General features: G+C 34.2%; 3 protein-coding genes across 4 annotated transcripts in view; 1 reads left to right on the top strand and 2 right to left on the bottom strand.

Annotated features, from left to right (window-relative positions):
* LOC116848844 overlaps positions 1 to 14,213 on the top strand; it is a 120,848-nt gene that overhangs the window by 88,328 nt on the left and 18,307 nt on the right. The window lies entirely within an intron of this gene.
* LOC116848897 lies at positions 669 to 3,293 on the bottom strand. Its single transcript, XM_032825463.1, has 3 exons — positions 3,018 to 3,293; positions 2,538 to 2,772; positions 669 to 1,847 (listed from the first exon to the last, which is right to left on the bottom strand). The coding sequence occupies exons 1-3, from the start codon at positions 3,109 to 3,111 to the stop codon at positions 1,385 to 1,387; spliced, it is 792 nt and encodes a 263-aa protein (XP_032681354.1). The 5' UTR covers positions 3,112 to 3,293; the 3' UTR covers positions 669 to 1,384.
* Positions 4,305 to 13,855, bottom strand: LOC116848924. Of its 2 annotated transcripts, none has more exons than XM_032825535.1 (5): positions 10,341 to 12,118; positions 9,871 to 10,111; positions 7,282 to 9,471; positions 6,801 to 7,035; positions 4,305 to 6,147 (listed from the first exon to the last, which is right to left on the bottom strand). In XM_032825535.1, exons 3-5 carry the CDS (start codon positions 7,373 to 7,375, stop codon positions 5,715 to 5,717), a joined length of 762 nt encoding a protein of 253 aa, XP_032681426.1. In that variant the 5' UTR covers positions 7,376 to 9,471; positions 9,871 to 10,111; positions 10,341 to 12,118; the 3' UTR covers positions 4,305 to 5,714. The 2 variants fall into 2 exon arrangements, 1 of the variants encoding a protein (XP_032681426.1); XR_004379035.1 differs by lacking the exons at positions 4,305 to 6,147; positions 6,801 to 7,035 and adding exons at positions 12,982 to 13,222; positions 13,466 to 13,855 and having other exon boundaries at positions 7,789 to 9,471; positions 10,341 to 12,572.

Below are 14,213 nucleotides of genomic sequence, written 5' to 3'. Positions count from 1 at the left end.
CGTAAGACGGACCAAAAGAAAAATATAAGTAGAACACATTAAAGTGAACAAAAATTATATAGGCCATTTTTCAAACAACCACGTACAATTTCGAGATATTAATTAAAATAGTTGAGCATATCAGAGCGCGGCGACACGGCAGGTGGGACATACAGCTCGCCGCGGCCGACGAAGAAAATGGATGATTGCTCACGGGCCTATCTTATAGGCCAGAGAGGTGGGCCTTTTGACATACTGAAATGAGTAGCTCCGTGTGTGCGTCCGTGTACGTGTGCGTTTTTCCATTTTCTTCGCCGACCGCTGCGAGCCGTATGTCCCGCCTATCGCATCGCGCGTTCTAATTTGTCCAACTATTTCAATTAATATCTCGAAATTTTACGTGGTTGTTTGAAAAATGACCCATACAATTTTTGTTCACTTTTATGTGTTCTACTTATATTTTTCTTTTGGTCCGTCTTACGCGGGACACCCTGTATATATGTCTTGCGAAGTTTCTTTGCTGAAATGCGCATTGATGATATACTCGACATCTTCAGAACCAATTGTCTAATTTGTTACATATATTTTTAACAAAATTATCCAGAGCATAACGTAGAGGTTCTGAGAGAAATAGAGAATCGTGGAAATCATAGTAAGTTAAAGGCAAAAATTCGATTTTTGTCTAAAAGATTTAGTTTTACGTATTTATTATTAAAAAGTAATTAATTGTATATAAAAGATACAAGTACGAACGTACGATGCGCCCTAGAAAATCTTGATAGAGAGCATGTGTACCAAAGTAGAGACCGAGTAATTGGTTTTTAAAGATATCGTATACACTATCAGTGTGCAAAGGAAATTCGCGGAACATCTTATAACTCGGCTATTTTTTAAAACTATTTCAGGCTAGTCTGTTAATAAGAAAATAAAGAAAAATTACATTAAAAATTGACACTAAAAGATGACACTCTTTTGACATTCTCTCATTGAGAGAGAAAATAAAAATAAAAGATGCTCTAATTCGAAATTTCTGCAATTAATTGTACCAACATGTTTTATGTAGCAATAATCGTTGCAATCAATGTTGTCAATTGATTTTTGAAGATATCGTATACACTATCAGTGCGCAAAGAAGCACTATCAGTGCGCGGAACATCCTACAGCGCGGCTATTTTTTAAAATCATTTTCACAAAATTTTCTCCAAAACATATACTAAACATTGTAAATAAAGGAAATCTTAATAATTTATAGTTGTGTCGAAAAAAATTAGCGATTTCAGACGATTTTTCAGCGCCTCAAGATAGCATGACACCTTATATTAATCGTACTGATGACTAACAATTGTGCTAAAATAATTCTTATCGTAGCGATAAAATAAAAACAACGTACTTAGTAATGTACTATCTATGATAGATATCTATGATATTTATATATTGGATGTCTTAAGACACGTTTTACATTTTCCGTGATAATATTGGAAACGTCCGCCTCGATTTTATTAAGCATTTCAGGCCTAAACCAGCTGAAGGTACCATGATAAAGTGATGTAAGGAAACTGACCCATTCGGCAGTTGACCAGTCAACGCTTTTGTTATGGAATGTCTCTCTATACTCGTTATCAACATTAAAATTCATTGAGATCCTATAATGTAGTTCGTATTGTAGGTTGTGACCGTTCTTGACATATATACTATTTATAATGATATGGGATGTGACGTTCAAGAAATTCTCAGTCACAGTGTTTTGGTAATTTATAGGTGCATGGAACTCTTCATGGATTGTGACACCGACTATGTGATACCAAGTATACACTTGGATGTGTGGAAAGTACACGTCAAATTCTATATGACGCATATCCAAAGTAGATCTGAAAAACAACAGTTTTAGTCTAATATTGTACTTGGCTGCTCACAATCCGCCATCAAATCGATGATGCGAATCGTTTTGTTTGAATACGATTATTATTTTATTTATCGTACACAGAGAAAGTATTGCAAGAAAATTACAGAAATATTTTTGTAATAATAAACCAAATAGAAAATCTTTGTTTAAAAATGATACATTCTGATTTTTTACTGGAGAATTTTTGCAATTGTTTGAAGTTTTTTTATATTGTATACACCAGATTGTCAAATTTACTATTTCTATAGTAACATATACTACAATTTTGGTATAAACGAGTTTTACCAAAAATATTGTAAAAATAAATATAGTTTAAATGTCGTTTTTTTTTCTTGTACGATAAGTATTGTCGCATGTGCCAATTGATTGGTGGATAAAACATTTCTATATTAGATATAAAGAAATATTCTATTTGAAAATTCTATTTGAATATTCTATTTGAATATTCTATTTGAAATTCTCTACTCGATAATTGGCATATATCCGATAATATTCTTCATAGATAAAATATTAGTTTGTCGGTGGTCAACCGATCAACTGATCAACCGATCGATCATGCATTAATTTTCGAGATAAGGCAGTTATTCCGAGTTTGGATCGTACGTTATCCGTGAAGAAGTTCCGAATCTTTAATATACTGAACGTAATTACTTACTCGACATTATTTATCGTGAAATTTGTTAGACCATGGATAAATATATCCTTGAAAGTCACAGTGCCATTACAATGTTTTTCGAAAATAAATTCGTAATTCTTTATGTAATATGGTTCGCAACGCGGTACATCCAAATCCCGAATTCCGTTGGCTAAGTAAGGGCTCAGTGATTCTATGGTATCCTTTATGCATTGTTTTAAGTTCTCTTGGCCACGACATTTGTGCAGCGTCGGTACTGAGAACAAGATAAACAATATATAAGCAATTTATTACTTGCATATATATTAAAGCAACATAAATGTATTTTGTTTTCCGTGATCCGGAAAACACACGATATTCTTTGAAAAGAAAATTTGAGTAAACAAGTATTTGAAATTATTTGTATCTGCTATAGAAATAGGTTTCTAATCGTTACGAAAAAATAGGTATTCACTCTCATTCGAGGAAACCACTTTGCTTGATGATCGCCGATTTACTTACAAACTCCTGCATTATTGTCGTTACATTTCACGGCATATGATCTCACCGCCACTAAGCTGCACGTTGCAACGAAAACCGCGAAAATAGTATGCATCGTGGTTGATTCTAGGTTGATTTAAAACTTAGCGATGTGTCGAAATACCAAGAGATTCTAAACAGTGAATTTACCGATCAATCGGCTATATTCTGATTATGAGACTTCAACGACAAATAACTACATCGTATTGCTTTCGTCTTCACGTCTTCAGCTGATCTGTTGGTTCCACGTGTCAGAATTTGTATATGAAACATGAATATCACATGACCGTGCACGTGATCTCGTGATTTAACATTGAGCTCAGAGAACACTGCTAACATGTAAATATTGTACGCCGAAAGTTCTCGCGAAATCGCGCGATTCTCGATCATCGTCCTTCAAGACAACTATTTAGATGGAAATAATCGGCCAGCTCGTATGGTAATTTTTTTTTATATCTTGAGAATAGGATATTTATTTGTATCTTGCGCAGGATTATACGATTTTACAAAAGAGAGATTATATTGAGAAAAATTATAGTTAAAATTATTTCTTCTGTAATATTTCTTCTACGGGTACTGACGTCGTTTTTCGCTGCATAAAATTGCACGAACTATGCCCCTGAGACGTAAAGTCGAATTTATATATTATGATTAGTTACAGATACAATTGCTTACGATTAACCTTATAATCTTAAGGATTGTTATGTTTCTAGCTATTTATTACGTTTGTTCAAAATTCAAATAAATTTCCATACTTTATTCTTTTCCACTTTTGCTTTTGGTAAAAATGTCAGAATTGCAAAGGCGTTGTAGAGAATTTCTTTCATCTTCTTGAAAGAAATTCTCTATTTCAGAAAAAGGAAATAATTTAATTGTCGTCTTTTCTGGAATTCTCGCGGACATATATATGTATTTTCCATGTAATTGGATACTTTGTATCAATATAGTGTGGATGTATCTAATGATTTAATTCAGTTGAAATGGTTCAAGTAGGAAAACGACTTCTGAGAATTAAAGAAAAACTAGTTCTATTACATTGATTACTTTGTAATTGGATACTTTGTATCAATATAGTGTGGATGTATCTAATGATTTAATTCAGTTGAAATGGTTCAAGTAGGAAAACGACTTCTGAGAATTAAAGAAAAACTAGTTCTATTACATCGGATTATCGGCTGCGTTCTACATTGCACACACACACACACACACACACACACATACACATCGGAAAAGAAAGGGTCTAAACTATAGAAATAAAGTGTACACTCGTTTAGTTAGCGTTTCGTAAATTTTTTTTCATTGACGTTAGAACATATATATACATATATGAAATCATCGATGTCACGATTGCGAGCTACCATTTACGAACTTGCATGGTGAATAGTTATGATAGTAGCCGAAGTGATAGTATATAAGTCACCCGACATTACAACTGTAATGGAGAGCTATAAAAAGAATTAAGTACTTTTATGATACTTTTATTTATCAAGTAAAAATATAATTAAAAGCCACTGTTAACTCCGTATATAATCATTCGACTTCTGTGATAAACAATTGACCTGCAAACTCGCGAGCAATGGTTTGCAATCGTGACTATTTGAATCGCACTTTTCGCAATATTAGAGTACATTTTACAAACGATTGTAAGTGAAATATTACTTAGTCAGGAACTTTAAGACTAGTGTCGCACATTTCGCAATTTCATATCTTTTGCCATGCATGCTAATTGAAACCTTCTAGGCAGCAAGAATCAATTAACTAAAGACTATCGTACAATGGAAGATCTATGCAATAAAATAAGCTGTTTACAGTGCATTTCGGTTAGCATGTACGTCGAGAAGTATGAAATCGTGCAACGTGTGTCTACGTAACTAGGTTAATTTAAGGAATTATATTATTTTGAGCCACTGAAAAAGTCAAGAATCATTAATTTTTTTAACGCAGTTATTATAAATTATGAACAATTTTCTTTAATTATGATGTTTAGTATATGGTTTGATGAACATTTTATGAGTGATTTAAAAAAATATACCCGAGTTATAGGATTATATACATGTCTCACGAAGTTGCTTTGCTCAAACGCGCATTGATGATATACTCGACATTTTGAGAACCAATTGTCCCATTGGTTTCTAATTTGTTACACATATTTTTAACACATATTTTTATAAGATTATCCAGAGCGCAATGTAGAGGTTCTGAGAGAAATAGAGAATTGTAGAAATCACAGTAAGTTGAAAACAAAAATTCAATTTTTGTCTAAAAGATTTAGCTTTACACATTTATTATTAAAAAGTAATTAATTTTATCTAAAAGATATAAATTTGATCGTACGTTGCGCCCTAGAAAATTTTGTTAAAGAGCATGTGTATCAAAGTAGAAATTAATTGAGTAATTGGTTTTTGAAGATATCGTATACACTATCCGTGCGCAAAGGAGCTTCGCGAAACGTCTTACAACTCGGCTACTTTTTAAAACCATTTCCACAAAATTTTCACAAAAACATGTACTAAACATTGCAAATAAAGAAAATCTTAATAACTTATAGTAGTGTCGAAAAAAAAGCGATTTCAGACGTTTTTCCAACGCGTCAGGATAGCATGACCCCTTAAATTGATTGTGCTGATGACTAACAATTGTAATAAAACAATTTTTATCATAACGATGAAAACAACGTACTTAGTAACGTACTATTTGTGACATTGGATGGCTCACGACATGTTTTGAGTTTCTCCTGTTAATATTGGAAGCGTCCCTCTCGACTTTGTTAAGTATTTCAGGCGCAAACCAGCCGGTGAAGAGATACGTAAGGAATTTGTCCCATTGCTCGGGGATCAACCGTTTGTTACGGCGTGACTCTCTATTGTCGTCTTTAACATTCAAATTCACTGCGATCCTATAATCTTGTAGTTCGTATTCTAGATTGTTACTGTTCTCGTCATATACACCCTTTATAATAATATGGGATGTGATGTCCAAGAAATCCTCAGTCATATTGTTTCCGTATTTTATAGGTATATGGTACACTTCACCGATTATGTCATAGAAAGCGTACACTTGAATGTGTGGAAAGTACACCTCAAATTTAATTTTACGCATATCAAAAGTAGATCTGAAAAACCACAGTTTTAATCGAATATTGTACTTAGCTATTTATCATCCGCCATTAAATCGATAATGCGAATCGTTTGTGTGAATAAGACTATTATTTCATTTATCGTATACGAACAAAATAATGTAATAAAAATTACAGAAAAGTTTCTGTAATAATAAACCATATAGAAAATCTTTGTTTAAAAATGACACATTCTGACATTTTACTGCAGAATTTTTGCAATTGCTTGAATGTTTTTTATATTATATACACCAAGTAGATGTTCAAATTTACTATTTCTATAGTAATTTATACTACAATTTCGATATAAACAAGTTTTACAATAAATATTGTAAAAAGAAATATAACTTTAATTTCGTTTTTCCTCCGTATACGATAAGTGTTGTCGCATGTGCCAGTTGAATGATGGATAAAATATTGCTATATTAGATATAAAGAAATATTCTATTTGATAATTGGAAATTCTCTACTCGATAATGGGCACATATTCGACAATATTCTTCATAGATAAAATATTAGTTTGTCGGTGGTACTGATCAACCGATCGTTCATGCATTAATTTTCGAGATAAGGCAGTTATTCCGAGTTTGGATCGTACGTTATCCGTGAAGGAATTCCGAATCTTTAATATACTGAACGTAATTACTTACTCGACATTATTTATCGTGAAATTTGTTAGACCGTAGATAATTATATCCTTGAAAGTCGCAGTACCATTAAATCGATGTTTTAAATCAAATTCGTAACGCTTTATATGATATGGTTCGCAACCCGGTAAATTCAAATCCGGAATTCCATTGGCTAAGTAAGGCCTCAGCGATTCTAAGGTATCTTTTATGCATTGTTTTAAGTTGTTTTTGCCACGACATGTGTACAGCTGCGATACTAAGAACAAGATAAACAGTATGTTTGCAATTTATTACTTGCGCGTACATTAAATAGCCACAAATATATTTCGTATTGGTGTGTATTCCGGAAAGCACATGAAGTTCTTTGAAAAGAAAAGTCGAGTAAACAAGTGTTTGAGATTATTTGTATCTTCTCTAGTAGGATTCTAATCGTTATGAAAAAAACACGTATTCATAATCGTTCGAGGAAACCACTTTGCTTGATGATCGCCGATTTACTTACAAACGTCTGCATTATTATCGTTAGATCTCACGGCATATGATTTCACCGTCGCTAAGCTGCACGTTACAACGAGGATCGCGAAAATAGTATGCATCGTGTCTGATTCTAGATTGAAACTTATCGATGCGTCGAAATACCATGAGACTCTAAACCGCGAATTTACCGGTTGATTGGCAATGTTTTGATGATGAGACTTCGACAATAAATTATTACCACGTGTTGGTTTCGTCTTCACGTCTTCCTCTGATCTGCTGGCTCCACGTGTCAGAATTTATATGTGAAACACGAACATCACGTCCGTGGTCTCGTGGTTTAACATTGAGATCAGAGAACAATCAGAGAATGGTAAGATGTAAAGATTATACGCCGAATCGAAATTTTCGCAAAATCGCGCGATTTTCGATCAGCATACTTCAAGACGACTATGTAGATGGAAATAATCGGCCAGCTCGAGTGTTTTTTCTTTATATCTTGAGAGCAGGGTGTTTATTTATATCTTTTGCAGGATTTCATAAAAGAGAGATTATATTGAGAAATATTACAGTTAAAAATATTTCTTCTATAATGTTTCTTCTGCGGATACTGACGTCGAATTTTGCTGCATAAAATTGCACGAACTATGCCCCTGAGACGTAAAGTCGAATTTATACATTATGATTATTTACAGATACAATTGTTTACGATTAATGTTATAATGTCAAGGATAGTTTGTCATGTTACTAGCTATTTATTACGTCTGTTCAAAGTACAAGTAAATTTCTATACTTTATTCTTTTCCGCTTTCGGTTTTGGTAAAAATGTCAGAATCGCAAATGCATTGTAGAGAATTTCTTTCGTCTTCTCCAGGAAAAGAAAATAGCTTAATTGTCGATTTCTATTCTGACATTCTCGCGGATACATGTATACATTTTCCGTGTAATGGGATACTTGGTATCAATATAGGTTGGATATTTTTCTCTTGATGCAGTTTGAAATACAATCGATTGTTTAATGAGCGCACATAATTTCTGAGAATTATTGAAAAACAAGTTCCCTCATGTGACGATCGGAGTTACCTTTCAACCTGCATCGTGGAGAAAGTGTCGAAAATGTATTAAAATGAAGTGTTTATTTGTTTGCACAACAATTTCCACATGTTTTTTCTCGATAAAGTGAGAAGCGCATGAAATGGTCTTTATTGTGAGCCACTACTAACAAGTTTGCTCGGCAATCGGTGATGACAGGAGCCGAAGTGATAGTAAACGAGACATGCAACAATACAACTAGTAACAGAAGACTGTAACAAGAAAACTTAAGTGTCTTTATTGTACTTTTATCTATTAGATAAAGGTATAATAAATCACTACTTACATCGTGTGCTATCATTCGATTTCTATCATAACTAATTATGTCGTGCAAATCCGTGCGAGCAGCGATTTGCTATCGTGAGCGTTTGATACGCGTTTAAATCATCAGGAGAATTGTTGCGCAACCCGTTCTGCGAACAAGATTACATGCATTCTTGCTCATTATAAAACATCTCACACGTGCACAATCGTTCGTGCCGATAATTAACATAGAATATTATTGTAGAAAATCTATTTTCTCGTCACGATGGTGAAGTAAAAACGACACGCTCTAATAGTAATAACGTTGATATCGACAGTTCCAGTAGGCCTTATTTGTGATTGGTTTGATAATACTTAAAACAATGTATCCGATTCTTGTCACTATTTCAGGATATACTATTTCCCACTTGTTGATCAGATGTTTATTTAAAGTAGCAACGTTGATATTGGGAAATTCCAGGAAATCTTATCTGCGGTTGTCTTGATAATTTGTGAAGCGAAATACCCGACTTTTATCATTATTTGAGGATAATATGTTTCAAACATTGCGTCCAGATATTCATTGAAGCGCAGATTGTTGTACAAGCTGTCTTCTAAATTATGCAATTTGATCTTGGCTACTCTCATATGTAAATCCATGGGTGCTGTTTCCACTTTGAAATATATCAGTCTATCGTCTTTTACATAACGTGTACCGTTCAGCAGGATAAAAGCTCTGACGTCTGTACAAGTTATGCTCATTGGCTGCATTCGTCTTTTTATGGGTGTATTAAACAAAACACCGTTAATATCGTAGTAAGCGAAAAATTCAATATATGGGAAGAAAGCGTCAATTCTCATTTCTAACGATGGTCCGATATATCTGAAAACGATAGTTTTGGGCTAGTTTTGTGCTCAGCTGCTCGCGAACGGCAATAAAAAACACGGTGTGAAATGTTTTGTTTGATCGGTGCTATTATTGTATTTGTCGTACGATGAGCATTGTCGAATATGCCGATTTATTGTCGTATGGAGCATTTGTAAGTCGCCCGGCAATATTTTTTGCGAGCCTCCTAGAAATTCTTTATCTGGCAATCGGCGCATCCAACGATACTTTTTGTGCGACAAAGCAAAAATATTAGCTTAACTACTGATTAGTTGACGAAATTTATTTCGATCCTACATTGATGTTCGGGACAACCATTCCAGTCTGTACGTTATGTACGTTATCCACGGATAAATTTCGACTCGTGTTTCAACCTAATCGATCACGATTACTTACTCGACTTTATATATTTCATATTCTGTTAGACCATAGATCCATATATTCGTAAACGTCGCATTGCCGTTAAATATTACATCCTTCATGCGGACCGTGTACTTATCGATGAGATACGGGTTATGAGGGAATATGTTTAATTGCGGAATACCACGGGATAAGTAAGGCTGCATCGCTTTTATGTTCTGCTGTATGCATTTATTTAACATTAGCTGAATATGTCCGCATCTGCGTATGTTTGGAACTAGAAACAAGATAAATAATGTTAGCATTTTTATTTTATGCACGTACATCAAAGTGACGCAAGTATATTTCGTATTTGTTTCGTGAAACACGCGGTTCGTTAGCAAGAACAATCAATTTGACAAATATTCGCGATTGCTTGTATTCTAATCGCTATGAGAGAACGGAGATGTAGATATTTGCTCTAGTTCATGGAAATTGCTTTGGTCGACGATCACTGCTTTACTTACATATATTTCTGAAGCTCATGGCCGATTTCACCGCGACTAAGTTGCACGTTGCAACGAGGACCGCGAAAATAACGCGCATCGTGATAGAATTGAATCCTGTGGTTGAATTGAAAGTTAACGAAGTAGCAAAAAATTCTGACGCGAATTTACCAATCAATCAGCAATGTATTCTTGTTATGAGATTTTGACGACAACAGATTTTGATAACTATCTCGTTTTATTCTTGTTTCCACGTCTCTCGCAAATCTGCTTGCTCAATGCGTCAGAATTTGTATTTTGGACACAAAGTTCACATTACAACACGATGTAGATTACGTGCGATCTCGTTGTTTAATATTTAGATAAGACTTTTCGCTTTTCGAGAGGACAGTGTTAAATCTAAATATCCTCCGAACGTTCTCGCAAAATCGCGAGATTTGTCATCACCGTTCTTTAAGACGTCTATTTACATGGAAATAATCGACCAGCTCTTGTTTATATAAGTTATATTTTTTTGAAATCTTGAGAGTAGAATGTTCATATGTATCTTTAACAGGATAATATGATTTCATAAAAGAGAGATTGTATTAAAAAAAGTTATAGTTAAAAATATTTCTTCTGTAATATTTTTTTTCTTTTAAGGGTATTAACTAACGTCGACTTTTGCTGCACAAAATTGCACGAACCATGCCCCTGAGACGTAAAGTCAAATTTACGTAAAGTCATGATTACTTACAAATACAATTGCTTACAATGAACGTTATAATATCAAAAATAGTTTGTTATGTTTGTAGTTATTTATTACGTTTGTTCAAAGTACAAGTAAATTTCCATACTTTATTTTTTTCCACTTTCGTTTTTGGTAAAAATGTCAGAATCACAAACGCTTTGTAGAGAATTTCTTTTCTTCTTTAGAAAAAGAAAACGGTTAAACTGTCGTTGTCTTATCTGGAATTCTCATGAACACGTGTATACATTTTCCGTGTAATTGGATACTTGCTATCAATGTAGGTAGGATATTTTTTTCTTGATGCAGTTTAAGATACAATCGATTGTTCAATGAGCGAACATAACTTTGGGTAGTTATTGAAAAACAAGTTCTCTCATGGAACGATCGGGGTTGCTTTTCAACCTGCTTCGGGAAGAAAGTATCGAAAATTTATTAAAATAAAGTGTACATTTGTTTGCATACCAGTTTCCACATGTTTTTTCTCGATAAAGTGAGAAGCGCATGAAATAATCACTATTGTGAGCCAATATTAACAAGCTTGCCCGGCATTCGATAGTAACAAAAGCCGAAGTAACAGTAAACGAAACATGCAACAATACAACTGTAACAGAAGATTGTAACAAGAAAACTTAAGTGTCTTTATTGTACTTTTATCTGTCAGATAAAGGTATAATAAATCACTACTTACATCGTTTGCTGTCATTCGATTTCTGTCATAACTAATTATGTCGTGCAAGCTCATGCAAGCAGTGACTTGCAGTCGTGAGTATTTGATACGCACTTGATTTCATCAGAGAAATTGTTGCGCAACCTGTTGTGCGAACAAGACTACACGAATTCTCGCTCTTTATGAAACATCACACGCGCACAATCGATCGTGTCGATAATTAACAGTTATAAAATATCTATTTTTCGTCATGAAGGTAAAGTAAAAACAACGACATAATGTTGACAACGTTGACATCGTAAAGTTACAATAGGTCTTATTTGAGATACTTTTGATGATACTTAAAATAATGTACCTTACTCTTGTCACTATTTCAGGATATACTATTTCCCAATTGCTGATTAGATTTATTTAATAATAATATGGTAACAACTTTCTTACCGGGAAATTCGAGTAAATCTTATTTGCGATTTTCTGGATAATTTCTGTAGCGAAATATCCGACTTTTATCATTATGTGAGGATAATATGTTTCAAATTGTGCGTTCAGATATTCATTTAATTTTATGTTGCCGAAGTAGTTGTCGTGTAAATCTTCAAAGCTGATCATGGCTCTTCTGACGTGTAAATCCACGGGAGCTGATTCTATTTTGAAATGTCGCCATCCATCGCTGTTTATATAATCTGTACCGTTTAGCAAGATGAAGGCTCTGACATCTATACAAGTTATAATCATTTCATGCCCGCGTCTTTTTATGGGTTCAAGCATCAATACACCGTCTATGTCATAGTCAGCGTCAAATTCAATAATTGGAAAGAAGATATCAAGTCTCATTTCTAGATCTGGTCCAATATATCTGGAAATGATAGTTTTGGGTTAGCTTTGTGCTTAGCTGCTCGCGATCGGCAATAGAAAACCCGATGTGGAACGTTTCGGTCGACCGATACTATTATTGTATTTGTCGCGCGATGAGCATTGTCGAATGTCCCAATTTATTGTCACATGGAGCATTTGTAAATCGCCTGACAATATTTTTTACGAGCCCCCTAGACATTTTTCATCCGACAATCGACGCATCCAATGATGCTCTTTGTGTGACAAAGCAAAAATATTAGTTTAATTACTGATCGAATTTATACTGATAAAACTTATTTCGTCAATCCTACATTGATGTTCGGGACAACCACTCCAGACCATACGTTATCCATGTTATCCACGGATGAATTTCAATTCTTGTTTCAACCTAATCGATCACGATTACTTACTTGACTTCATATGTATCATAATCTGTTAGACCATCAATCCGTATATTCGTAAACGTCGCAGTGCCGTTAAATATTTCATCCTTCATGCGGATCGTGCGCTTATCAATGAAATACGGATTATAAGAGGGTATGTTCAATTGCTGAACACCACGGATTAGGTAACGCCGCATCTCTCTTATGCTCCGCTCTATGCATCTATTTAAAAATTGCTGGTTATATGCGCATCTGTGTATGTTTGGAACTAGAAACAAGATAAACAGTGTTAGCATTTTTATTTCGTGCACGTACGTCAAAGTAATGCAAGTCTATTTCGTATTTGTTTTGTGGAGCACGCGGTTTGTTGGCAGAAATCAACTTGACAAACACTCGCGATCGCTTGTATCTTCCATAGGATAAGATTCTAATCACTATGAGAGAACGGAGATGTAGATATTCGTTCTAGTTCGTAGAAATTACTTTGTTCGACTATCACTGTTTTACTTACATATATTTGTGAAGTTCATGGCCGATTTCACCTCGACTAAGTAGCACGTTGCAACGAGGACCGCGAAAATAACGCGCATTATAGTAGAATTGAATTCTGTGATTGAATTAAAAGTTAATATGTGCCGAAATAGTAATAAATTCTGACCCGCGAATTTAGCAATACCCGATTAATGAGCAATATGTCCTGATTGTGTGATTTTGACGACCACAGATATTGATAACCACCTCGTCTTGTTTTCGTTTCCACGTCTGTCGCAAATCGGCCTGCTCGACACGTTAGAATTTGTATTTTGGATACGAAGGTCACATTACAACACGATGTAAATCACGTGCGATCTCGTTGTTTAACATTGCTAAGGCGCTTTTCAACACAGTGTTAAATATGTTTCGAAAGTCTTCGCGAAATCGCATGATACACGATCATCGTTCTTAAAGGCGACTATTTAGTTGGAAATAATCGGGCAACTCTAGTGGTATTTTTTTTAACCTTTGAGTGCAGAATGTTTATTTGTATCTTTAGTAGGATAATACGATTTCACAAAAGAGAGATTATATTAAGAATAATTATAGTTAAAAATATTTCTTCTCTAATATTTTTTTCTGCGGCTACTAACTATCGTCGACTTTTGCTGCACAAAATTGCACGAAATATCCCCCTGAATCGTAAAGTCGAATTTATACATCATGATTACTTACAGATACAATTGCTTACGATTAACTTTATAATGTCAAGAATTGTTTGTTAT

Source organism: Odontomachus brunneus, unplaced genomic scaffold (assembly GCF_010583005.1).
Source record: "Odontomachus brunneus isolate Ranch 3 - 2012 unplaced genomic scaffold, Obru_v1 Obru_scaffold_005, whole genome shotgun sequence".
NCBI classification, from domain to species: domain Eukaryota; kingdom Metazoa; phylum Arthropoda; class Insecta; order Hymenoptera; family Formicidae; genus Odontomachus; species Odontomachus brunneus.
The sequence above is the reverse complement of the archived record's forward strand: the minus strand, read 5'-3'. Positions and strand labels throughout refer to the sequence as shown.